This window comes from Rattus rattus, chromosome 5 (genome assembly GCF_011064425.1).
Source record: "Rattus rattus isolate New Zealand chromosome 5, Rrattus_CSIRO_v1, whole genome shotgun sequence".
In the NCBI taxonomy this organism is placed as follows: domain Eukaryota; kingdom Metazoa; phylum Chordata; class Mammalia; order Rodentia; family Muridae; genus Rattus; species Rattus rattus.
In genome coordinates this window covers 46,847,747-46,872,251 of record NC_046158.1, presented here as the reverse complement: position 1 = coordinate 46,872,251, position 24,505 = coordinate 46,847,747, and the positions used below count along the sequence as shown (strand labels likewise).

Genomic DNA, 24,505 nt, shown 5'->3' with positions numbered 1-24,505 from the left:
AGAGCCATCAACTGAGAGCTAAAGAGATGGGGAACATCCTGGGCTATATTTCTGATCATCCCTGTAACATTGCATACTTTCTTAGCCATAACCTCTTTGTTTCTTGAGACAGGGTTTCTCACTATAGCCATGGCGGTCTTGGAACTCATTCTCTAGACCAGGCTAGCCTCCAACTCACAGATCTGCCCGCCTCTGCCTCCCAAGTGCTGGGATTAAAGGCGTGAGCCCCAAGCCCACCACCTCTTGTGGCAGGGGTGAGAGATTGTTGTTAATCTTTTGAGACAGGGTCTCACTATGGAGTCATGGCCATTGACCGGACTGTCCTCAGACTTAGAGATCTGCCTGCCTCTGTGCTAGGATTAAACCACCATACCCTACTAACCTTCATTTTTATATCTGTAAAAATGAATGCACTCTTACAGGTTTCATAGCAATAGGCGCTGACTTTATTTTAACATAGACTAAACTGTTGGTGAGTACGTTGCTCTAGTCTCTTGGGAATATGCTAGACAGACCTTTGCTAGCATGTGTTCTACCACTGAGCTACGCCCAACCCCTATTTCTATAAACATTAATATGTGTGTATATTAGTGTGACAACCAGCACAGTCAGGGTTAGAATAGTTCAGCCCCTGCCCCCATTTGTTTGTGCTACCCCTTTATAACCAGTCCCTACAAATGAAGTATTTTTAAGTCTTTTTTTTTTTTTTTTCTTTCTGGAAATTCACTTTCCTAGATGAAAGTCTCAATTGCCTTTCATTCGTTCATTTTTATTCAAGAAGTGTTCTCTGCTGGTTTTTGAGGTAATTCAAAATGACATGGTCAGTAAAGTCGCACGGCTGGATTTCCTTTATTATAATGGAGGGTGGGGGAGGGGAGGGGAGGCTGTGGAAAGATGGCAACCTTTTCAATATAGCCATATAAGAAAAGGGTCTTGTTCGTCGTCGTTAGATTGGAATCTGAAAAGGAAACGCTCAAGAGACTCCCTTTAAGGAGGGGGGGGGGATATTTTTATTCAAGAAATTATTCCCTGACACCTACCTGGGAAATGATTAGTTGTTTTCAGAGAAGACTAAGTTAGTGTGGTTAATTAACTGTGATAATCAGGTGACTTAAATCAATTAACTCCCTGTTAACAATTCCCATCAATTTTGTAAATAAGTTACCAAATCAGTAAGTCGTACACATAAGATGAAAGACTCTTCTCTGGGTTATTTTTTGATGGCGGATTAGAGATGGTCTCTGTCTTTTCATCCACTTTCTCCTACGCTTGCTTTAATGACCCAAGTGCTCAAACTGGCTTTCATCTGAGAAGGACACGGGGTGACTTTTACTATATGGTTTTTTTTTTAAAGATGTATTTATTTATTTATTGTATGTGAGTACACTGTCACTGTCTTCAGACACACCAGAAGAGGATATCAGATCCCATTACAGATGGCTGTCAGCCACCATGTGGTTGCTGGGGATTGAACTCAGGACCTCTGGAAGAGCAGTCGGGGCTCTTAACCACTAAGCCATCTCTCCAGCCCTACTATACGGTTTTAAAGAAAAAGTCAGGACTCTGCTCCTTCATCTTCGCACATTTCAAAACACTGATTTAGGAGAAACTTAAGTGACACTAGGAGACTCAGGCAACATATAATGTTATAAGACAGACTTCCGTGTCCAGTCATCTGAAGCTATTCCTTTGTCAGGGGTGATGTAATGTGATGTAATGGTGATGTAATGAAACAGGGCTTGATTCTTGGCTGGACTAAATTTAAAATGTCTTTTTTTTTTTTTTACATTTCTCTCTCTGTCTCTGTCTCTATCTCTCTGTGTCTCTTTCTGTCCGTCTGTTTGTCTCTGTCTCTCTGTCTCTGTTCCCCCCTGGACCCCCTTTGTGTGTGTATGTATGTGGTGTGTGTGTGTGTATGTGTGTGTGTGTGTGTGTGTGTGTGTGTGTGTGTGTGTGTGTTCCTGACATTACAAGTTTGGAGGGGAGAGGACAATGTGGAAGTTGAATAATTCTAAGGAACTCAGGCCCTTGGGTCAGTGGCAGGTGCCTTCATTCACTGAACCATCTTCCCGGCCCTCAAAGTAGACTTTAGAGGACTCTTTTGGTGACCCATTTAAAGGATTTATCTCTATATTTAAACAGAGTCTCATGCAGCCCAAGTTAGCCTCAAGTTCACTACATAACAAGAGACTGACCTTGAATTCCTGGTTCTTCTGCTTCTAGGTCGCAGGTGTTGGGATCATCAGGTTACAGACATGTACTACCATCCCTAGCAGGGACAGTGTACAATTTAAAAAACCCGAAAACGGGGTCAAGAACATGCTAGGCAAGTCGCCATACCATTGAAAGGAACCCCTCCTCCCAGCCTGTTAGCCTATATTGACCACATTCGTTGGTAAAGTTCAATCATGCTTTGAAAATATACAAATAACACTGCTAAATTCTGATTTCAGCCTCCACAGTGATATAACCATGGGGCTATGTCACGGAGTCAGACACTGAACGACGACACATCCTAGTCTAAAATGAAATGTATACCGTGTCCTAGGACACCACTGTAGTTTCTGAAAGGCTTGAACATGGGCGATTCATGGCCTAGGACAGATGATATGAGTCGCTTAGGGCTGTGCCAGGAAGAAATATTTGAGTTGTAACTATTGTTATACATTGACAATAATTCTATGCTAAAATCACTTCCATCTTTTAAAAAAGAGAATCCCCATGGTTTCCTCAAAGCTATTGACCGCAGCTTGCTTTAGGTTGGGCACATAGCTCAGTCAGTTCGAGATAGAGACAGGAGGACCCTGGGGCTTGCTCTGGCTATCCCAGTCTGCCGGTGGAGCTCCAGGTTCAGTGAGATCCTAGCTCAGCAACTAAGGTGGAAGCGACTGAGGCTGTAACTTGGAGATTTAGCTCAGAGTTGCTGTCCAGAAGCATTCCTGCAAGCCACTTGAACTCTGAACCCTACTATCCCCAACTGTACAACGTCGATTTTAATTTCTGCCTCCTGGGATTAGTTAAAGGTCATTGTGAACATGCAAGGTACTAGGGCTTGGTGATCGTTCAGTGAACATTTGGCCCCACAGGGAACCTGGTGCCAAATTATTCACATTTGACCAGTTCCTGGTTGGGTCAGTGCTGCTGTGAAGCCTCCGTGCTGTGGGCTTTTGAAATGTAGAAACCACCTGTCAAATTCTCTATCAGTAGAAACTTCTGAGGGGAAAAAATGGAGCCTTTTAAAGAAAGTGGACAAAGCAATGTTAGAAGACAAGGCCTCGGCACCTGGCTGTCTGCTCCCAAGAAGGTTTCGGTCCTTCATATTTTTCACGGTGAAAAACCAATGCCAAGTTCAATTTTCTCAGCAGACTTAGTGTTTCCATCTCGTGTGTCCTAGACATGCATCCTGTCAGTTTGTCCTTCTGCAGTTTATTGTTATGTCTCTAATCCTGGTTGGTCCCACTGATCTAGTCAAAGGGCTGTATGCCCTCTGGCCAAGAAGGATTTGCAGGGGGAAGAGTCCATGAGGGTGAACACTTGATTCTGTGAGAGCCTTTAGACAGGGTGTACTGACCACAGCAGGGGATCAGCATTTGTTCCCTTCTGTAGGTTCTCCACATTCAAGCACATATGCTGGCCTGAGCCTGTAATCCCAGGATTTGAGAGGTTGAGGCAGGAGGATTGACTTTGTGACTGGCATGGACTCTATACAAAACCCAACCCTTTCTTTTTTAATGAAATTACAAGACGCTCCCCAAGGCGTTGCATAGGTGAGTGGAAGATAAGTCTGATCACTGGTGTGTTTATTATACAAGCATTTGCATGCCGTGTCAGGAACCAGTTAGACAGAGACGCTGAGTCGTGGAGACAGACACTGTGCTGTACTGGAGGTTTGGGAGCAGAACAAAGGGAACGAAGTAATCCAGTTTGTTCGAGGTGCAAGGAAGATGGATCCCACTTGTGGACTATTTGAACTGAGCCTTAAAGGAGGGAGGGTGTGTCTGTCACAGGAGATGGGGCTGGGAGAGCTGCACCAGAGAAGATTTCATTTGACTAAGCTGAGAGGTTGGGTGGCTTTGAAGAAATGTAAATTGGGAAGTATAGTGACTGGGGTATTGTTTCTCTCTCTCTCTCTCTCTCTCTCTCTCTCTCTCTCTCTACGTACGTATGTGTGTGTGTGTATGTATGTATGTATGTATGTATGTATGTATGCTGTGCTGCTATGTGCACATATGTGTTATGTGTATGTGGAGGTAAATGTGATGTCAGGTGTCTTCCTCAACTGATGTCCACCTTTTCTTTTGGAACAGGGGCTCTCGTTGACCCAGGGGCAGCTTACTGGCTGGTCAGCAGGCTCCCAAGGTCCTCTGGTTCCCATCTCCCCTGCACTGGAATTTCAGACTCCTGCTTCTGCTTGGTTGCTTTTTTCTTTTATGTGGGTGCAGGGGATCAAAATCAAATCCTTGTGATCGTGTGGCAAGTGCTTTACCAACTTAGCCATTTCTCCATCTTTTTAAAGATGGCGTGAAATATTGTCTGAAAAAAATGTGCTCCTTCTCTGGTTTTGAAATAATAACATCAACAGCCCAGATTTTTGTTGTCGTTTGGTTTTCTCAATCAGGGTCTTGCTATAGAGCTCTGGCTGCCCTAGAACTTACTTCATAGCAAGGCTGGCCTTGAACAGTCCTGCCTCCAGAGCGCTGGGATTAAATTTGAGAGCAGCCACACTTAACGAGCAGGACTTTTTGAGTTAGTTCTATGCCTAGCCTTTTAAAAGATGACATCAAGGCAGAACTGCTTAACACTTGGCATGTAACTGTTGCAATGTTTGTAAAACATCAATGTTAACATATCGCGCTTCGCAGAGGTATATTTTTGACAGTGTTTGGAATTAACACGCATCTGGAAACTATAGTTTTCTGTGTGGATTCATTTTGATTTTTCTAGTTCAGTTTTGTTATGCATGCAACTGTGGATTTCACCAGTAAGAAATGTTTAGTTGAGAGTATAAAAGTGAAAATAACGTTATATTTAAGTTTCCATGGCAGCGTTTGAGATTCGGATATTATAATTAGTTGATATAAAAGAGGTTTTCAAATTGGCTGCAGATTAGGAATACAGAAGAACCAGAGATGAGGAAACATGTGTAATAAAACGAACACATCACAAGGACACAATATGTAGACTTTAAAGAAACACTCGTCTAGAACTCAGTATCCCATCTCCTGTTTACCCATGCTCTGGACCCCTACGACTCACTCTGCCTTTAAGACCGTGTATGGACAAGAACTTTTGTTATCACTGTGCTTTGAGGAAAACCAGACACTGACAGTAACATGACTTTCAGACAGTAAGGGGTCTGAGTCTGGGGTATATGATGTCAGGGACTTAACCCTGGGCAGTTACTCTGCTTCTCTCTTGCCCCTTTCTCGCCCTACTGTAAATTTACAGGGCTTTATCAGTAGGGCACAGCCATTTGATAATTTACACTTAGCCTCGGAACTCTGCGGAAGAGCTGGTGGCTTTTAGAGGGGAGGGGCTGAGTGGAGGAAGGAAAAGTGTAAACTCGCACGTAAAGAAATAATGATTTCTTATTTAGCACCAGTAGAATCTGTAATCTTAAGGAGGGAAACTCACCTACACTTCCTGAATTACTCCAGCGAGGAGAGCAGGCGTGGTGGTATACAACATCTTCCCAAATATGAGTGCCCTTCCCCTTATTTTGAAAGCCTGTGCTGCTGTGTGTGGATGAGTAAATGAACACCTGAGTTCAGTTTGGGTGGAATCAGTGAATCCTGTGTCTCCGGTGAAGTGGCCGCTTGATTCATAGTGCAGGCAGTAAGGTTTCAAATCGGTGCTGCAACAAATGCATTTATTTGTCTGTTGCTTCTCTTCAAACCTTGGAAGTCATTGCCTGCACAGTATTCCCCATAGCCTTTTCCTTCCGTTAAGTTAAATTTAAGATTTATTATACTTCTGTAGAGAGGTTCCCAGGTTCTCTTTTTTGATTGTGTTTTATCTACTCTATGCTTTTTATAGAAAAACACTCAACTTGATGAGACTCTTAGCTTCCACAAAAGCCTTGTTACAATGCATGATGTTAGGCACCTGTCTAACATACCCTGCTTCCTTCCAGTCTGCTTCAGGGAAGGTATTTGAGCATTGAAAAATGATCACAAGGGTATTACAGAACGAGTTCCCTCATGGGCTTCCCGTTTCACCAAGTGCACTTGCCCATGGGAAACAGTACTTTAAATGTTCTGGAAATTCACCTGGGGGCAGATCTTGGAGGCCAAGAAATCCTGGCAGGGCAAGGAATAGAGAATGGATTTTCAGATAGGGAAGTGGAATGATTAGATGAGACTCTAATTGTTGGACTATTGGAAGAGCCTTTTAGGTTTAAGATGCTTTTTCTCCTTTCCCACTTTACCCAGGAGACATAGGAAGTGCTGACTCCACACAGGAAGCCCTGAGTATAAGCCTTGTCAGGAAGGACTGACTTGCCCTCATTTCTTAGATTCTAGATGGATCTTGACTAGTTGACTTGGTTCACTGGAGAATGAATTGTTATAAAGAGGGTACATTTGCTGACAATTGTCCTATCTCAAAATGTTTTCCTGCTCGTCAATATGCGTTTGTTGGTTTGGACAAGTTAAACATGTTTATAGTATGAAGAATACTTAGGATATCTATCTATCTACCTACCTATCATCTATCTATCTATCTATCTATCTATCTATCTATCTATCTATCTATCTATCTATCTATCTATGTATCTATCTATGTATCTATGTATCTATGTATCTATCTATCTATCTATGTATCTATCTATGTATCTATGTATCTATCTATCTATCTATGTATCTATCTATCTACCTATTATCTATCTATCTATCTATCTATCTATCTATCTATCTATCTGTCTGTCTATCTAACTATCTACCTACCATCTAATTATCTATATTTGAGACAGGGTCTCACCCTTGCATGTGTTACCCTGGTACTTAGTTAGAGAACCAACTCTTGCCTCAGTCTACCAAGTTCTTGGATGACACGCGTGAGTTACCACACTTTAAGGTCTCTCTTTCAGTAGCGGTGATGGGGTTATGGCTATGGGTTCATGGTTCTTTCAGGAGGAGAAGTTGGATGGCTATGCTTATTCAAGTTCAATCAGAACTAAGGCATTGTATGATGTCTTAGAATGCTTCTCCTTTCAGTGCACTGTAAAGGCTCTGGTGCATATTCATTCAGTGAGGATGCTTTTTGCAATTGTGTTTTTCTACCATGTAAGACTGATAATATAGGTAGTTAATGTATATCTTTAGTGCTTTTTAAATAACATTACATTAATTTATTCTGTGTGTGTGTGTGTGTGTGTGTGTGTATGTGTGTTTGTGTGAGTGTGTGTGTGTACCCGATGCTAACCTGGTCCCTGAGTTTGATACTGAAAACCACAAGGTGAAAGGAGAGGACTGATCCCCAAAAGTTTTCCTCTGACCTCCACAATCACACTATGGCATAGGTTTGCCTCCCCTTTGTAAATAAATAATTGGAATAACAAAGTTTAAACATTAATTTATAATAACAGCAATACATTCTTTAGTTACTAACGATACCTAAAACACATTAGGTAAAACATTAGGAAACGTCATATCCTCTCCTTCTTCCTCTTCCTGTTTGTGGCAGGCATCACTGGTAACCTCAACTTGCTGAAGCAGCTATTCATATTGGGGCAGCATCCATTCTCCACAACTAGGGAGAAACCTGAGTAGCATTTCATCATGCATGGGTATCAGCCGGTGAAATATGCCATGATTTTGTGTCACCAGGACTTCGAATTGTGTTGTGTCATCATGACTGCATTCCATGACGTGATGACATTTATGGTGCTCGGGAGTGATTTGGAGACCTATAAATGCTATTTGAGCCCACGCGTAACAATCTAGGGCCAAATGACTTGGGGCTGCAACAGATAACCTGAACTTTTTTTTCCTCTTTAATTAAAGTTACATTTATCTTGATATTAAAATTACATTTACACTGGCATCCATAGCCTGAAGTTTTTTCTCTTTAATTAAAATTATATTTATATTTTAATAGGTCTTCATAAACCGATAGCAATGTACTAAGTATAAAGAGCAGATATACACAAATGTGTGGATGAATGCCTGACATGGATTTTCTGAAAATACATTCTGAATGAGAAGTAGCTTAGTCCTTACCATGTGATTTGTGACTTATAAAAGCAATGACAGGCTGGATTTGGGCCGTAGTCTATAAAGTTGAATTGCTATTTTGTTCCTTTTGGCAGTCAAGGCACAAGACACTAGATGTGACTCAAAGCTAGTTCTGGGGATGCTCAGTGTCACTGAATTCAGTGTCTAGAAGTGGTGCCCCTTCTTTCTAAACTCCGCCTTCTTCTCTTAGTCTCCCTGTCACCTCTTTATTTTTTTTCCTTTAGAGTTGATTGTAGTAACACTGCCAGACTCTAACTTAAGTGCGTGAGTGTTTGTATGGCTGCGTGTAGGCCCCGGTGCCACGGCAGAGTCTCTCTCCTTTCTGCTTTTTCCCATCATGCCTTAAGAGTGCTGATGCTACAGATGTGTGCCACTGTATTGACTTTATGTGGGATCTGGGGATTGAGCTCATTGACAGGCTTGGGCAGTGAGCCCTTTTACCCATTGAGCCAGCTTCCTAGTTCCAACAAGGTATGAAGTGTTTTTTGTTTTTGCTTTTGTTAATGTTTTTTTGTTTTTGTTTATGTTTTTGTTTTTATTTTTTCTTTTATTATTGTGGGAATTTTCAGTAACAGCAAACTTTAAAAAAAAATTTTTTTTTTTTAATGTGGAAGTCTGCTAATTTTACCTGCCTGTCAGGATGGCCGAGGTCTGGCCTGCAGTTTTAACACCACCTCCGCGCCCCGCCACCCCACACATCATTTTCATTGATGGTACAATTCTTGGCACAGTGACCCAGAAAAACTCTGCTTTGACATTGTAGTGCTGTGGAGCTTTGGGCTTCTCTGTTGAACCACTGAAAACCTTTAATCAAGAACCTGCCTGCTTTTGAAGTGTGCTTTTGTTCTTCATGCATAACTAATTTTGGTTTTAATGTTTGAGTCCCTCTATTTATTTTCTCATAATGTTGCTGTGTTTTGGAAGCCGCTAGAAATCCTTTAAACGATTTGGATCAGAAAACAGCTCGAGTCTGTGTGTGAACGGGTGATTTATAGGTTTTTTTTTTTTCTTCAGAGTATTTTAAATCATCAAGTGTTGAAGGGCATTTTACCCTTTTCTGAAGTAGTTTGATTCATTGGGCCCTTACTTACAGGGGCCAGCAGACAACCTTAAATTTTCCTGTTGGACAGTGTTCTTTTCAGCATCCTATGAGGGTTCTCCTCTTACAGGGCAGAGGAAGGTTTGAGGCTTACTGTTCCCTCTGTGTCAGGAGTTCCTTTACATGCCCTTCCGGCTTAGCCCTTGGGGAGAGTGCTGCAGGGAACTTAAGACTAGCAGAGAAACCACCAGACCCAGTTCTGCTTGTTTGGTTGTAGCAGGCAGGGAGGATGTTTTAGACCCTTAACGGATATTCAATTTAGATACATTTTTGTGTGTGTGTGTGTGTGTGTGTGTGTGTGTGTGTGAGCGAGGAGAGGATCATGGGAGAAGTTATCTGCTTCTGATGACTTCACAACGATCCTTTACATTACCCAAGAAACCCTCCAGAAGGTTTGATGACTGGCCTTTGCTTTCCTGGCCCGATCTCTCCCTCCCCTAGAAGGGGAAAGCCCGTGGATGCTCTGGAGCATTCCAGGGTGAAGCAGGCCTCCCTGCAACTTAAGATTCTTTATCGCCCTCCCAGGGGAGTTCATTTCACGTTACTGGTACCAGCAGCTGCAGGGTGGTATTTCCCAATCTCAGATCTTATTGATGGGTGGGAAGGAGTGTGCACTTGCTGTTTGAGAAATTTTATTATCTTTTGGAAGGGGAGGAATTTATTCTAGGGCCTTTCTTAGACGATCTTTCATGTTAAGGCATTTTGAACTTGGAGTGGCCAAGCCGCTTAGAGACTGAGTTGGTGGCCCCTGGAGGATGGTCCTGCTAGCCAGTGGTTTTGAAGCTGAGACAGCACAGTGGGCAGGTCAGAGCTGGAGTGCCAGGGCCCTGTGACTTTTGCATTGCTCAGGATTGTTCTGGAAGATGAGTAACTGTCTCATCTCAAACGCCAATAGCCTCCTTTCTTTCCTGAAGCCTTGAGAAGTGTGGCTTAATTCACAATGCTCTGTAGTGCTGACAGACAGGCTGATTGTAGGGTGGGAGTTGCTTAATGCAAAACTAGCGGAGTATGAGAGACCTCCCCCAGAGGGAGAGCAAGGCTGGTGACTGACTAGTGGTTAGATAAAAAAGGAAAAAATATGTTATAAAAGACGATGGCTTTGCTTCCTCATCTCATTGCTCCGCATAGAAAGGCTACATCCCAATTGCTAGCATTTATCATGGGAAAGCCTACGTATTACTGAGGTAAATATTTAGGATCTTGAACTTGAACGTCACTTTCAGGCTGAATCCTGTGAGGCAGATGAGCAAGGTCCCTAGGGTATCTGTACTCCATGCAGTAGGACCTGTGAACAATTGCCACACAAACAAATGTTCTGGATCAGGCCTAGAACTTTTGGAGGGCTTAAGGTAAGACCAGTTTCTCCTATCAGCCTGCTGGGGACTTCCCAGCAGCCTACTCTCTGGTCCCTGCTCTGCCTGAGAGTCTGGGGAGTGAAATCCCCATGGCCATGGGTGGGCGCTAGTTTATTTAGGCTTATCTTCCCAGAGTTTTAAACATAGCCCCAAACAGGTGACCATGACCATTCTGCCACTGACTTGATGCTGTCCCCCCACTCCTTATTTGCTTGAGAGAGTATCTCACTGTGGAACCCAGGTTGTCCTTCTGACCACTGGACTCATAGGTGTGCACCGTCACTTCCAACATTCTTTCTGTTCTCTGTCCACAACTCTGTAAGAGGCTCCCTTTGATAGAGGCCTTATCACTCTCTCCTTACCCAGGCTAGGATCTGTTGAGTCTGAGCTGGGTAGATATTTTTCCGTTTGTGGCTGTGAGGAAGTTGGCTAGTGTCGTGAAGGCTTCTATTAAGTAAGAATGTATCATTCACACAGTGGGTCCAATGGCTCTGTAGATGTACCTAGGAAAAAGTAGTTGCTCTAGGCATTGGATAACATGTTCCCAATGCTGTGTCACCTCTATGAAGAGCCCTATCCCTACTTCTTCCATAAACACTAAAACAGGGTTTGCATATAGGCATCGGGAATTTTATTTTGTGGCTTTCGTGAATCTGACATGTTCTTTGGTTCCTATTTTAAAATTTCATTTTCAGATTTATATTTTATATGTCTGAATGTTTTGAAGGAATGGATGTGTGTGTATCATGTGTATTCCTGGTTCCAGTGGAGGTCAGAAAAAGGCATTGGGCCCTCTGGAACTGGAGTTACTGATGGGTGTTACCGTGTGGACGCTGGGAACTGAACCCCAGGGTTTTTGCAGGGGTAATAAGTACTCTTAACTGCTGGGCCATATCCCCATGTTAAATTAAAAAAGAAAAGATTTCTATTTTAAGTCACTCACGCACGTGCGTGTGTGTGTGTGTGTGTGTGTGTGTGTGTGTGTGTGTGTGTGTGCGTGTGTGTGTGTGTGTTTATGCATGTACAAGTGCCATGGCACATGTGTACACGTCAGGAGACAACTTCTAAGAACCTGTCCCCTCCTGCCATGGGTCCTAGGGATCGAACTCAGCCATCAGCTGTCTCATCCCCCCGCCTCCCCCAACCATTATTCTTTTAACTGTATCCCTTCCACAAATTCTCTTAGAAAAGAGGGACATGGTAGTCAATGGAACATTGTCTGAAGTCAACACAGTGGAGTAATTTCTGACCCAAATCCTTTTCACTCCAGATCCTCTTAACACATGCTTTTCCTCCCAAAGGATTTCCCCTGGGGAAGTTCCCCTGTGTCTGTCTTCAAAAGCACGCAGCCAAATGAATCACAGTGACGATTCTGCCTTCACAGAACTCAGAACGAGTGTAGAGCAATTCCCTAATTCATTCGTAGTTTTTCCTCACATTTTCTGTACTTCATTTCAAACCCCTCGACACTGATAGACATTTCTCTAATGTTTATAATGAGTGATGATTTGGTGTAATTTGCACCTCTGACCTACATAAAAGGTCAGTCTCCTTTGGAAATTTAAGGTTATCTGTTTATAACTTCGTGCTGTTTCAATGACAGCTGAGGTAACAAATCATATGGACGGGCCTGCCCAGCCTAATGGTGACTGGTAAACAGTCGTGAGCTTCTAACAGAACTCAAGCAAAACGTCATTTTCTGTGGGGCATTTCAGCTGCTTGGCTTTCATAACAGACTATCAAATAGGGCCTGAAATTCTTTTGTTATCCTTGATCTAGTGTATAAACTATTGGCCTTCTTTTTCAGAGCCCCAATGTGTTATGAAGGCATTTGCAGATGTCAGATACTTAAGAACAAAGCCCACAAAAGCAATTAATGCATAATTATGTACAACAACCAATTTAATGCAACCTAAAAAGATTAGGATCAGGGACTGGAGGGTTCAGCCCGAGTATTGCTTTCTAGCATCCATGAGGAACAGCACACAACCACATGCCACTCAAATTCCAGGGAGCCAAGGGCACTGGTCCCCAGGCACCTGCATTTATGCACATATATACATACATGCACTCACACACTCACACACACTCACATGCACACACACACACACACATGCACACAGTTGCACACATTCATAAGCACGCATTCACAAACACACACGCATGCACACACTCAAGGACACACATGCACATCATAAAATTAGGAAAAAAGAATGTAAGATTAGTATAATGGTGCATGGGGGTTGGGGATTTAGCTCAATGGTAGAGCGCTTGCCTAGCAAATGCAAAGCCCTGGGTTCAGTCCCTAGCTCCGGGGGGAAAAAAAAAAAAGAAAAAAAGTATAATGGTGCATAGTTTTCTTTAAAAAAAAAATTGTTCATAGGGTCTGGAGAGATGGCTTAGCGGTGGAACACGCACTGCTCTTGCAGAGGACTTGACTTTGGGCCCCAGAGCCAATGTAAAGGTGGCTCACAGTTTCCTGTTACTCTAGCCCTGGAGATCTGTATGTTTGTATATTCTTGCGTGATAGCTGTACTTGTGTAAGCATGTATGTAGCCACATACACATAAATAACTGAATTCCCAACTTCTTAGTGGTCTTCCTTTCAAACTATTCCATTTGTTTCCTTCTTTTCACTTTCTTTAGAGTTTTGCTAAGTAGCCCAGGCTAGCCTGATACTTTGTAGTCCTAGGTCAACCCGGAAAACATGGTGCAGATTTCATGAGACTTGGTTTTGCTTTTTCACCCAAGAGATCCTCCTGCCTCCGCCTCCTTAGGGTTGGTATTACAGGCACGTGCCACATACCGGGGTTCATTTCTCTAAGTTTAATTAGAAATTCCCATTCATTGCTCTGTTACTGATTTCCTGACTTGTCTTCATCGTCCCACAGCGCACAGCATCCTGCCGGAGACTAAATGATAGTGGGGTGACCTTCTCAGTCCAGTGGCTGTCCCTGCCCTGGAAAACAAACAATGACTTCTTACCTCCCAGACACTATCTGCTACCCAGTTCTTATCTTAACGTTTCCTTAGTCCAACACTTAGGCCTGGAAGCTTGGGGGAGGGGGTGGGGGTTCTGCTACTTAAAGAAAACTCTTCTTATGCTATTACCTTTGGGCTCTAAAGTTGTGAAATCCATCCCCAGAGTTGATTTACATTTCCAGGACGGATCAGAATCCCTTTCGAATTTCCCTTTTTGTTGCTTCTGACTGCTGCAAAAAGCTTCAGAGCTTCCCTAAATCTCAGAGCAATTACTAGTTTCAAAGTAGAGTACCCTTCCCTTTCTAACAATGTATGAGTTCTGTGGATTTCAGACCACGCTGACTCCCAAACTCTATAATACTAGGTAGCAAGTTTAGAAAATAATGAAAACCCCACATTCATGTTTGAGCTTGGAATAATTCGTTGTGCATGAGAAGGACACAGAACTGGTGCCTTGTTCACTGGTGTGGACCTGTCGGGTTTAAGCAATTCCTTTATATTGTTTGCTGCTGGACACCAAGTTATGGAAGCACTCTGTACCTAATTTGCCACATGGTATGTTTCTCAAGGTTGCTATAAGGATCAATTAGGGACCTTCTCAGGGCCCGTGAGTTAAGGTTGCTTCATTAATACAAGACACATAAAAATACCAGGAACCAATGGAAGACGAGGATGCCTGTGACAGTAACCTAATCTAGACCTTTCCACACGCAGCTGGCTTTAAGACAGCACACATTCTCTTCAGAGTAGAATGAACCACGCACTTCTGAGGATTTTGGCTGAGACGCCACACAGCAATGATCAAGTGCCTGTTTGTTTTTCCTAGAGAGATATTTGCAAACAGCAGTCATTTGAGAGTTATAACAGGCATGGACTTTCCCACTGTAAAGATGAATTTGATAAATGAATTATCATGGAAACGCTGGTAAACCGAGTAAATCAGGTTTTGCTTTAGATAGTGGAACAACTGAAACATAAACTGGAACCCATAACCCTCTGATTAGTTTCAATTTTTATGTGTGATTTTAAATAGTTGACTTTTAAGTATTTCAAAATAATTTTTATGCCTGTCTTGTATTTTTTTTTTTTATTTTCACTTTGGTATTTTAGCAGAATTAAACAAAACCAAACCTCAGTTGGCTTGGCATTGAAAATGTCTCAAGAAATAACATTAATTAGGTGTGATTTCAAAACAGGCAATTTTTTTCTGCAACAATATAAAACGCTGGTGAGATTGTCCTTTACAGTGGCTATGGGTTTTCACTCGGGAGTGATTAACTATTAAAGAGACACAGATGCATTAAACTTGCATATGTATTACGCTGGATTACCAACAATAGAGCTGATTGGTAAAGATGATTTAATATCTGTTGTGTTCATAGCTGAACCCCCGAAGCCCCTAATCTCCCAGGGAAATATTGCTTCTTAGAACGAAATCCAATGAGGAGTTCTGGGATTCCAGAGTGAATTTGTACATTCCTTAGGGGCATTTCTGCAAGGGAGGTTGTTGTGTTTTAAAGGTAGTTGATAAGAGACCCGCACCACCAACCACCACCATGCATTAGGCTATAGAAGGTATTTGGGTGTACGTACGCCTGTACCACTCGGTACCACCATTTAGCCAAGGGAAGTTTCTGACCATTTGCAGCATACATTATAAATCAGGGTGTCACTACCAGACAATCAGATTTGAACATTCCGTGAACAAAGTAGCTTATATTCCCTAGGAATAGATCACTTAACTCTGTTTATGTCTTGCCGTTGATATGCCCACATCCACACAAGTCAGGATAACGTCTTGTTTATTTATTCTAGGGGCAGGTAATTGATCTGTATATTTAGCGAAGGTAGGGTTAATTATACCCAGAAACCTGAATTGTCTCATTTAGCATGATCGCTTAAATACAGAAGGAAAATAAAATTATTCTTTTTTCAACTCTGAAAAGTGCTCCTATTCCTTGGGTTTGTGAAATAAATTTGAATTTTCTCCAAGCTGGGCTCGTGTTGACCACCCTCTTTGAAATTTTTTTTTCTGTTTGTTACAAAATTTTTGGGAAGGTCACTGACTGGATATTGAGGAAGCTTGCAGGATTTCTGTCAGATTAATCCACTGCACATTCTAAGTGCCATTGCAGAATGTATTTTTTTTTTCTTTTTAACAAAATGAGATTATGCCATATCCCCTTTACAATTTCTCTGCCACTTGGGTTTGGGGCCAAGTTTGTGCCCTTTGGTTGCAAAACTTTCTTGACAATATACACATTCGTTTTAAAAAGAGGAACAAAGTTGGTCTGAATTTGAACCTTGCTGTATATGGTTTAATAATGAATAGTCAGCTAAGAGTCACAAGGAATCAGGTTGAAACATCATAGCTAAGCAAACAACGAGGTAGCTATGCTAATCATCTGGCTAACACTTGCTTCTGTGTCTTAGTTAAATACATTTTCATGAATTCCTAATGCACCAAAACATAGATTTTCTTGGAGTATTGGATAGGAATATTGAATTGTGAATATTGTAGTTTATTATGAATAATGTTATGAGACTATTTCAAATCTTGATGAGTATTTGTTCTTTGATCAATTCCTTTGGAAAAGGAAAAAAAAAATCCCCAAAAATGTCCCAAATCTCTCTCCTGAGTGCTGGGATTAAAGGCATACACCACCCTGCCTGGCAGAGTAAACGTTTTTAAACAGCAAGGTACATGCTGTCAAATAGCTTCCTGGACGGGTCATGTCAAGGTGTGCTCTAATCAACCGTCTTGCAGACATCCAAACAAATGCCTTTTATGTTATCAGCGTGAAATTGCTTTCCCAATTTTACACATAATTTGCATTCTTTTGGCTCTAAAGAGTTGAATATTTTTTTATTTCGTCCCTACTTGTGTATTTCTTTCATAGAATATCTTGTTTTTCTTTTATTGAAAATATTTTTCTCACATTCTGATCATGGCTTCTCCTCCCCACCTTGCCTCCAGTCAAATGACATGTCCTAAAGGTTTGTCGTCCTGTTGGAGACATGGTCTCTCAATAGCTTACGTTTTGAAACAATGTTTGTTTCTCTGTTATTCCAGAATGCGGCAGTGGGAATTTTCGCTGTGACAATGGATACTGTATCCCTGCGTCCTGGAGGTGTGATGGGACCAGAGACTGTTTGGATGACACAGATGAAATTGGCTGTCGTAAGTGACCAGGCTTGGCTGGGTATGGTCTCAGCCGTAATGAGAGAAGGGCTGTGCTTTAGCGGCAGATCCAGGGCTGGGCTGGGCTGAGCTGGTATTAGTATCAGTTTTACATCCTTTGGAGGGAAGCACTCACTTTGTTTGCACCAGGTCCTTGCTGTGAGCCTGTCACTGCAGCCTTGACTGAGAATGAATTTAAACTGGGTTTTCTGAAACTCGAAAATTACTGTTGCTTGTAATTTTGAGAAATTTTGTTAATCACAAGATTTTATGTGAGCTACTGTGGTTTATACAAAGGGAGAGCCTCTTCTCTCTCTCTCTCTCTCTCTCTCTCTCTCTCTCTCTGTGTATATATATATGTATATATATATTAACTTGTGCATTATCACAAAGAACGTCACATCACAATGGCTAGTTTGGTCTTAATGCTATTTAAAATCTAAGTAAAACAACATAATATTTTAAATCTGAAATTTACTTTAGTTATCTATGGACTTTTAAATCGTTTTGACACATCTCTTCATATAGCTATAATAATAATATATTTATATATTGTTATTATAATAATTGCTCAGCAATAATGTTGTAATAACTCTAGAATGTTCTGAGTAGATCCCAGAGTAGGGAAGTGAAGTTGAGTCACTTACAGTTGACATGGTCACTCCTCTTAAGCCACTGACCTCAACCTTAATCCTCAAGTCCTTTGCTCTGCCTTGTCATAGGTGATGTCACTAGGCTGCCAAGTCCTTCATTCTGACAGGTAAACAGACAATAGTTATCATCCCAGTCAGGAAGACAGGAGACAACATGAGCGTTTGACCACCCCATGGCACACTTAAGCAGGAATCACGCTCTGGGGATGCATTTAGAATGGGAATGAAGGAAGGAACAAGATCTGGTCCCCTCACACTTCCACACACAAGTAGATCTTGCAGACTGCGAGATGTTCCTCCGTAGTGGGGGCAGAGCCTGGTGACTTTTTCATTCCTAGTAGTCCCTAGTTGACCGTGATGCTTTTTATTTTCTGAATTGTCCCTTGAATAACAGAGAGAGCTATGGTTTTGGCATATGATATTGTAGGACATGATTGTATGATATTAATTCACTTTGATTTCTGGGCTTTTACTGTTTAAGCAACGGGAGAAGAGGGGCAGAATGCACAAAGAGCATTCCAGGATGCAGGCATATACGGACAGTCTCCAGGTCTTCAGATATTTCAGTGCCCTATGACTATGACATCCACAGTGCCTGTGACAATGACAGCTAGCATGGCTCTTTTACACACGTTGTTTACTTCACTTTTAGGATGCAGACATTAAGGCTCAGAGCTCACCCGAATTCCTAAAACCAGTAAATGTGGAAAGAATTATTTCACTCTTGGTTTCTCTTCAAATTTCACTTATTTTCCCATCCACCGAGACACTTTACTATTAGATGCTAGAAATGTAAGATTGTGTGCATATATGTTTACTTTATTCTCGGTTTGAGATTATCTGTTTGGATGCCATTGCTGGGATGATCTAACAGCCATGTCCAATGAGAGTTAATATACATTCTCTTCAGGCACTGCTGTTACTCTGTCAGGCAGAGGTGTAGATGTCTGCCTGCGTATCCCCACCCCCCACCTTGTTTTGTTTCAGCTCCCAGGTCCTGCGAATCAGGCCTTTTCCTGTGTCCTGCTGAGGGGACCTGCATCCCTAGCTCCTGGGTGTGTGACGAGGATAAGGATTGTTCGGACGGTGCAGACGAACAGCAAAATTGTGGTAAGTGTTTGGAGCGGGATTTTCTTCTGTTTTTGTGACATCTCAAATGAGTCTGCTGTATGCAGGTGACAGAGAGCTGATTCTTTATCAATAGGGGACTGGACCTTAAACTCTCTGGTGATGTGTTGGTAATCTCATGCTGGTAACCTGGTTCATGGCTATATAAAGTGTGGCTATCCTACAGACTTAGACCCCTGAGGCTTGGAACTGGGTAGCTTGTCAGACTTTAGTCTGAAGTATTAAAATTAAAATAGTGGCCGTGAGTGAGTCCTATCTCAGGATGGTCCTGTCATTCTCTGCTCTGTGGGCTGGTAAGGACTTGAAGCTATGCTTAGGTCCCAGATCCTTTTGCCTGTACTTTATTAAAATAAATTTCTAGGAGTAGCAGGAAAGATGCCATCCATAGGCAGGGAAAGAAATCACGGTCTCTCTGGAAACTGCTCTGGGAACATAGAAGTCATTCCTGATTCTTCCCTCTCTTTCACCGACCACACTAGTTCACCAGTTCTTGGCCGATTTGTCCTAGAACCTTTCTGAGGCTCAGCAATATTTCCATCCCTCCGCTCATTGTGTGCTTGGCGTCTGAGTGGCCAGCCCGCTGCTAGACAGGGCTGCAAAGGTCTGAGTAGATTGTGTGCCCGCACATAACCTTAAGCAGAGGCATGAGAAGTGCCATGAGCTAGAGGCCATGTGGGCTACATAATGCTTTCCAGGTCAACCAGGGTAACAGAGTGAGATACTGTCTAAAAACCAAAATGACAATAACCAAACTAAATATCCTATGAAACCCTTTTGCCAGCCATGATTTAGTTTCCAGTGGCCTCCTTGGAGATAGCAGTGGTGCTCCCATGCCTTTCCTTCTGGCCCTTAAAATGTTCTTGGGGCAGAAAGCTTGCAGTTCCCGGTCATAGCATAGCCTTCTGTCTTTGTGCACGCTGTCTAGATGTTTGTTGTGTGACGCTCTTTTGTCCATTTGGGTCAGCTGGCTGCCCGCCCGCAGCCGCCAAGTGTGTAAACAGTCCCTGTCTATTCTCCTCCCGTGTGAGAGGAAATTGCCTTTGCTGTCCCCCTCACCACACACCACTATCTCCTGTTCCCTGCAAAGTCACTGAGGCTGGTCTGGAACTCTGGTCCTCTTGCCTCTACCTTGCCCTTCCACGTTCTGACTGTATAGTCACGTGTTATTACTCCTTCCTGTGACACCCGGGCTGTATTTCCTGTGTGCCTGTGAGCCACTGCTGCCGTTTTCTTCTTTAAAGGTATTTATTTATTCATTTATGTGCATGTGTGTTTACCTGCATGAGTTTGTGTGCACTGTGTGCATGCAGAAGCCCAAGGAGACCAGACGAGGGAATTGGGTCCTGTGGAAAAGGAGTCATGCGTGGTCGTGAGCCATCATGTGGGTGCTGGAAATTGACTCCTGGATCTTTCACAAGAGCAGCAAATGCTCTTAGCTACTGAATTATTTCCCTACCCTTTTACTTACCAATCTTTGGTCAATACCATATTTTATTCACCCTCTGTCATATACCTTTTAAATTTATGTTGTACTCAACAATGCGAAATACTTTGCTTTTACATGTGTTCCTGTGAGGTGTACATCCATTTTATGCTTGTCTTTGTCTTCCCCTCCAGTATCATCATGTTTGGTAAACGTCAATGGCTCGCCTATATTTGGTAGTAACTGTGAACAAAGCTCTCTTTTCTTCGCAGCTGGGACCACGTGCTCGGCTCAGCAGATGACGTGCTCCAACGGTCAGTGTATTCCGAGCGAATACAGGTGCGACCATGTCAGCGACTGCCCCGACGGCTCTGACGAGAGAAACTGCCGTGAGTCTGCTTCAGTCTTTGCACAGTGCTCGGTTTCACCTTCGGCATCTTAATCAACCTCCTAGATTTGTTGATGGACAGACATGCCTACAATATGCCTCTTGTTGAGAGCTTTTGGCAGATTCTTTTGTGGATTAGGGGTGATGGTCTGATAGCAGCCTCCTTTAACAAGACATCCTGTTTGTCCTGTCTTAGCATGTCAAGTTTTTTGAAGTAAGAAACTTTTAAACATTAACAGAAGTCCCCACGCTTATTGAATAATTGAGGGCAAAATCCATTTCTGGTCAAAGTCTATAGTTTTATTAAATTGCCTTGGTCAAGTTTTGAGGTAAAATTTCTCAGTTTCTCCTCTTTTTGCGGACTCTGTGTTTTCTAGACTCCTTTGGAAAATAGTTACATTTTGAAAATGTATTTCTGTATAATGGTAGTTATTTAGATGAGTTTGTAACTGATTGCCACAAAGTAAGACATATAAATCATAGTATTCTCTGTATACAATGTATAAGTTATAACAGTCAGAAGAGAAACTGCTACATGGTATACTATGACAAAAGCAAAGAGATTTATACCAAACTGGTAGGCAATGGGTGTAAAAGGAGGCAGAGACAATCAGGTCTTCATGAGTTCCAGGCCAGCCACCATGTCTACATAGCAAGTTCAGGCTGGCCAGGGTTATGCAGTGAGAAATACAGACATTTGGGCTGGGGCTGCAACTCATTTGGTTGAGTGGCTGTCATGCAGTATGACCTGAATTGGATCCCCAGTCCTGTATAAACCAGGTGTGGTGCTCCACCCCAGTAATCCTAGCGGGGAGGCAGGAGGATCAGGAATGTCATTCTGTTTCATTTTGGATGTTGTGCATATAATTGACTGGACACTGGCAATTTTAGAGAGGTGTGCGTGCGTGCATGCGTGCATATGTGTGTGTGTGTGTGTGTGTGTGTGTGTATGTGTGTCTGGATGCCACATACAGGGTGTTCATGAGTCAAGGCCTTGGTATTTTGTGAAGCAAGCCATAGGCCCTTTCCACACAGTGATGACCTATGGCATATTGTGGCATTTTGTGAATTCTGAGCATCATAATCCCAGCCATTAGGACAGCAGGGCAGGCATAATAGTCTCCTGCAAATAAAGGAACTAAAACTTCAAAGGTTCTAGGTACTGTGCTAGGCCTCGGCTTGTCTTCCGGTTCAGTCTGGCCACTACCAGGAGAAAGGCTCATATTTCCCAGACAGTACCAGGACAGTGTCTTTTTCCTTTATTTACAAATGTGTAAAACTCGCTTTATGCCAAATGTAATAAAGGAATGCTACTTTGACAGAGTAAAAGGCAGCTAAGAGTCTGTGGAGTGTTTCCATGGGAGTACCCTCCAGCCATGGCTGGATCAGCTAGAACCACACTGCTTTGGATCTTTGAGGGGATAGGGATGGGGGGGGGGAGTAACCTGCTAAGATATGAGGATGATGAGTAACCGCAATAAGAGAATAAAGGGGAGGGACCAGGCTTTGTAAAATATCTGAGCAGGAATTTTTAAATAATTTCATTGTGTACGCACACGCGCACACACACACACACACACACGCGCGCACACACACACACACACACACGCACGCACACACTCATGCGTATGGGAGGTGAGTTCTCTCCATGTGGGTTCTGGAGACTGAACTCAGGTCATTAGGCTTGGCAACGGGTGCCTTTATCTGCTGAGCCATCTCACCAGACCTTAATCAATCTTTGAGATGGAGATTTTTCTTTCAGTGCAAGTGTTTGGTGAGGTAAGGAGAGAGGTCTGTAGTCAAGACCCCTGGTTATGGAATGAGACGTGTAGGAGCCCTTCAGTGCCTGCACAAAAAGCCTTCAGTAAAACCTCACATAGGTAAGGAGTTTTGCAATGACTCCTTTGTGAAATTGTATTTGCTTTTATGTATTAAATTCTCACAGATCAGGAAATTAGCAACCTTCATACTTCCTTGTTAGTGCTTTCATCTGCCTTAGGGCTGGAACGATGGTGCCTTCGGCTCCCAGCACCCATTTCAGACAGCTTACAACTGCCTGTAAGTCCAGTACCAGGGGATACGGTACCTCTGACCTAGTGGGCATATACAAGTGCATACACACATGCACACTCGAGTACACACACACGTAGTTAAAATTTTTTTAAAAATGTTTTAGGAAAGAGCCAGTATGGATGTATATAGGGACCACAAGAGTGTTTGACCTCTTGCAGAGAAGGAACTGGTCTCTACCAGCTTCCCAGCAGTCACTGTAAATTGGTGTAACAGGCACTCTAGGTCCTCAGGGATTCTAAAGGAGGAGTCCAATCCACAGCCCAACAGTGAAGGCACGGCTGTCTTTTGCATCTCAGACTGGCCTCAGTCTTACTGTGACCTTGAACTCCTAGTCTTCCAAAGTGCTGGAAACATACTACTGTCTCTATGTCTTGCATTAGGAATGAAAGTTTATAAAATTGTCTTGAAGTGTATATAGCTATTTTTTTTTTTTTTTCCTTTTCCTCTTTTCTTTTCCTTCCTTTCCTTTTCTTTCTTTCTTTCTTCTTCCTTCCTTCCTTCCTTTTCTTTTCTTCCTCCCTCCTCCTCCCTCCCTCCCTCCTCTCTCTCTTTTTCTTTCTTTCTTTCTTTTTTCTTTCTTTCTTCTTTTGAGACAAGGTCTCACTATGTAGCTCTGCTGCCCCTCATTCATAGGAATCCACCTGCTTCTGCCTCCTGAGAACTGGGATTAGAAGCTACCACATCTGGCTGATAGTTTGTATTTTAAAATGTTATTCTTCATGGCTTTTTACTGTGGAAGATTTTATTTTTCATGAAAACACTGCTACACATAAGTAAACAAAACTCAGAAGAAGGAGGGGAGGAATAGAAGGAAGCCACATTAGTTGTCCTAGAATTTTCTAGTCTGGATTTGGTTCTTTGCATCCTTGGTTCTTCACCACAGTGGGGTTTGTTGTTGTTGTTTGTTTGTTTTGCTTGTTTTTTTTTTGTCTTCTGGATCTTCTGGAAATTAGCTGGATCTAATTGTGACACTAGGATTTTTGAGAAATCTAGACTGCTCTACGTCCTGCAGGAAACGTCTTTCTGTTAGAAGCCAGTGGTGTGTCTCCTTCAGGACATCCTAAATGTCTTCAGCGATTGTCAGATGTCTCCTGAAGCAAAGCCACCCTCTTGCTGCTGTAGTTGAAAGTGACAGCATGGTGGTCAGAGTGAACAGATGCCTGGGCCTGCAGGAAGGGCGTGTCTTAGCAAAGCGACAGTCCTCTGTTGACAGCTGTGCCAAGCTGTCTGTATGCCTGTGGTGTCAGTGGCTAGTAAGAGTCATGGCTGAGATCCATTTCACCAGTGATGCTTGGCTGTCCTAAATGTGGGTTTGGATGCATAGCTGCTGCTAGCTGCATCAGTGTTCTTATGTGACCAAGGGTTAAGGGAGAGGAGACGTCACCAGAAACCAGACAGCACCCCCCACCCCTTTTTTTCCTTGCAGTCATTGCTTTTAGATGAACCCAAAACAAGCTTATCATTATGGCTTTTCTTCCCCTTTTCTTAGAAATAAGTGGATCTTGATCTGTCAGATACCTAGAAATCACTCACAGACAGTAACGGACGTCAGAAAAGCCCCAGAGGAGTTATTTCTCCAGTATCTGAAGACCAAGTTGCTTGGTTCTGTTATTTGTAGTTCTGCCAGTGAGACCAGACCTCTGTGTCATGATCCCTAGCCTTTCAAGTTTCTAAAGGCAACACATTGCCCTGAGAGACAGAACACCTTGTATCCATTCCAGAGATTCTTTTCCAGAACGAAGAACGGTGTGCAGGAGTATTCTTAAGGAGGCGGAGAAGCTGAGGATGGCTTGGGCAGAACAGTTAAGGTCCCAAACCTGGGATCGTTTGTAAAGTCAAGTAAGACATAGGCATTGAAGAGACATGTTTGTGATCCCAGAACTAGGGAGGCTGAGGCAGGAGGAACTCGAGTTTGAAGCCAGGCCTCCTGCACCCCTCCTCACCAATACAAATTTCCTATGGCATAAGACCTACTTAATGCCTCTGGCT

The 24,505-nt window shown here is 42.7% G+C and overlaps 1 protein-coding gene across 1 annotated transcript in view; it reads left to right on the top strand.

The window, feature by feature from the left end:
* Positions 1–24,505, top strand: part of Lrp2 (LDL receptor related protein 2) — a 155,444-nt gene that overhangs the window by 15,355 nt on the left and 115,584 nt on the right. Inside the window, exons 2-4 of the mRNA XM_032903435.1 lie at positions 16,744–16,851; positions 18,492–18,614; positions 20,328–20,444. Coding sequence (XP_032759326.1) covers positions 16,744–16,851; positions 18,492–18,614; positions 20,328–20,444 — 348 coding nt within the window. The remainder of the gene's footprint in view (positions 1–16,743; positions 16,852–18,491; positions 18,615–20,327; positions 20,445–24,505) is intronic.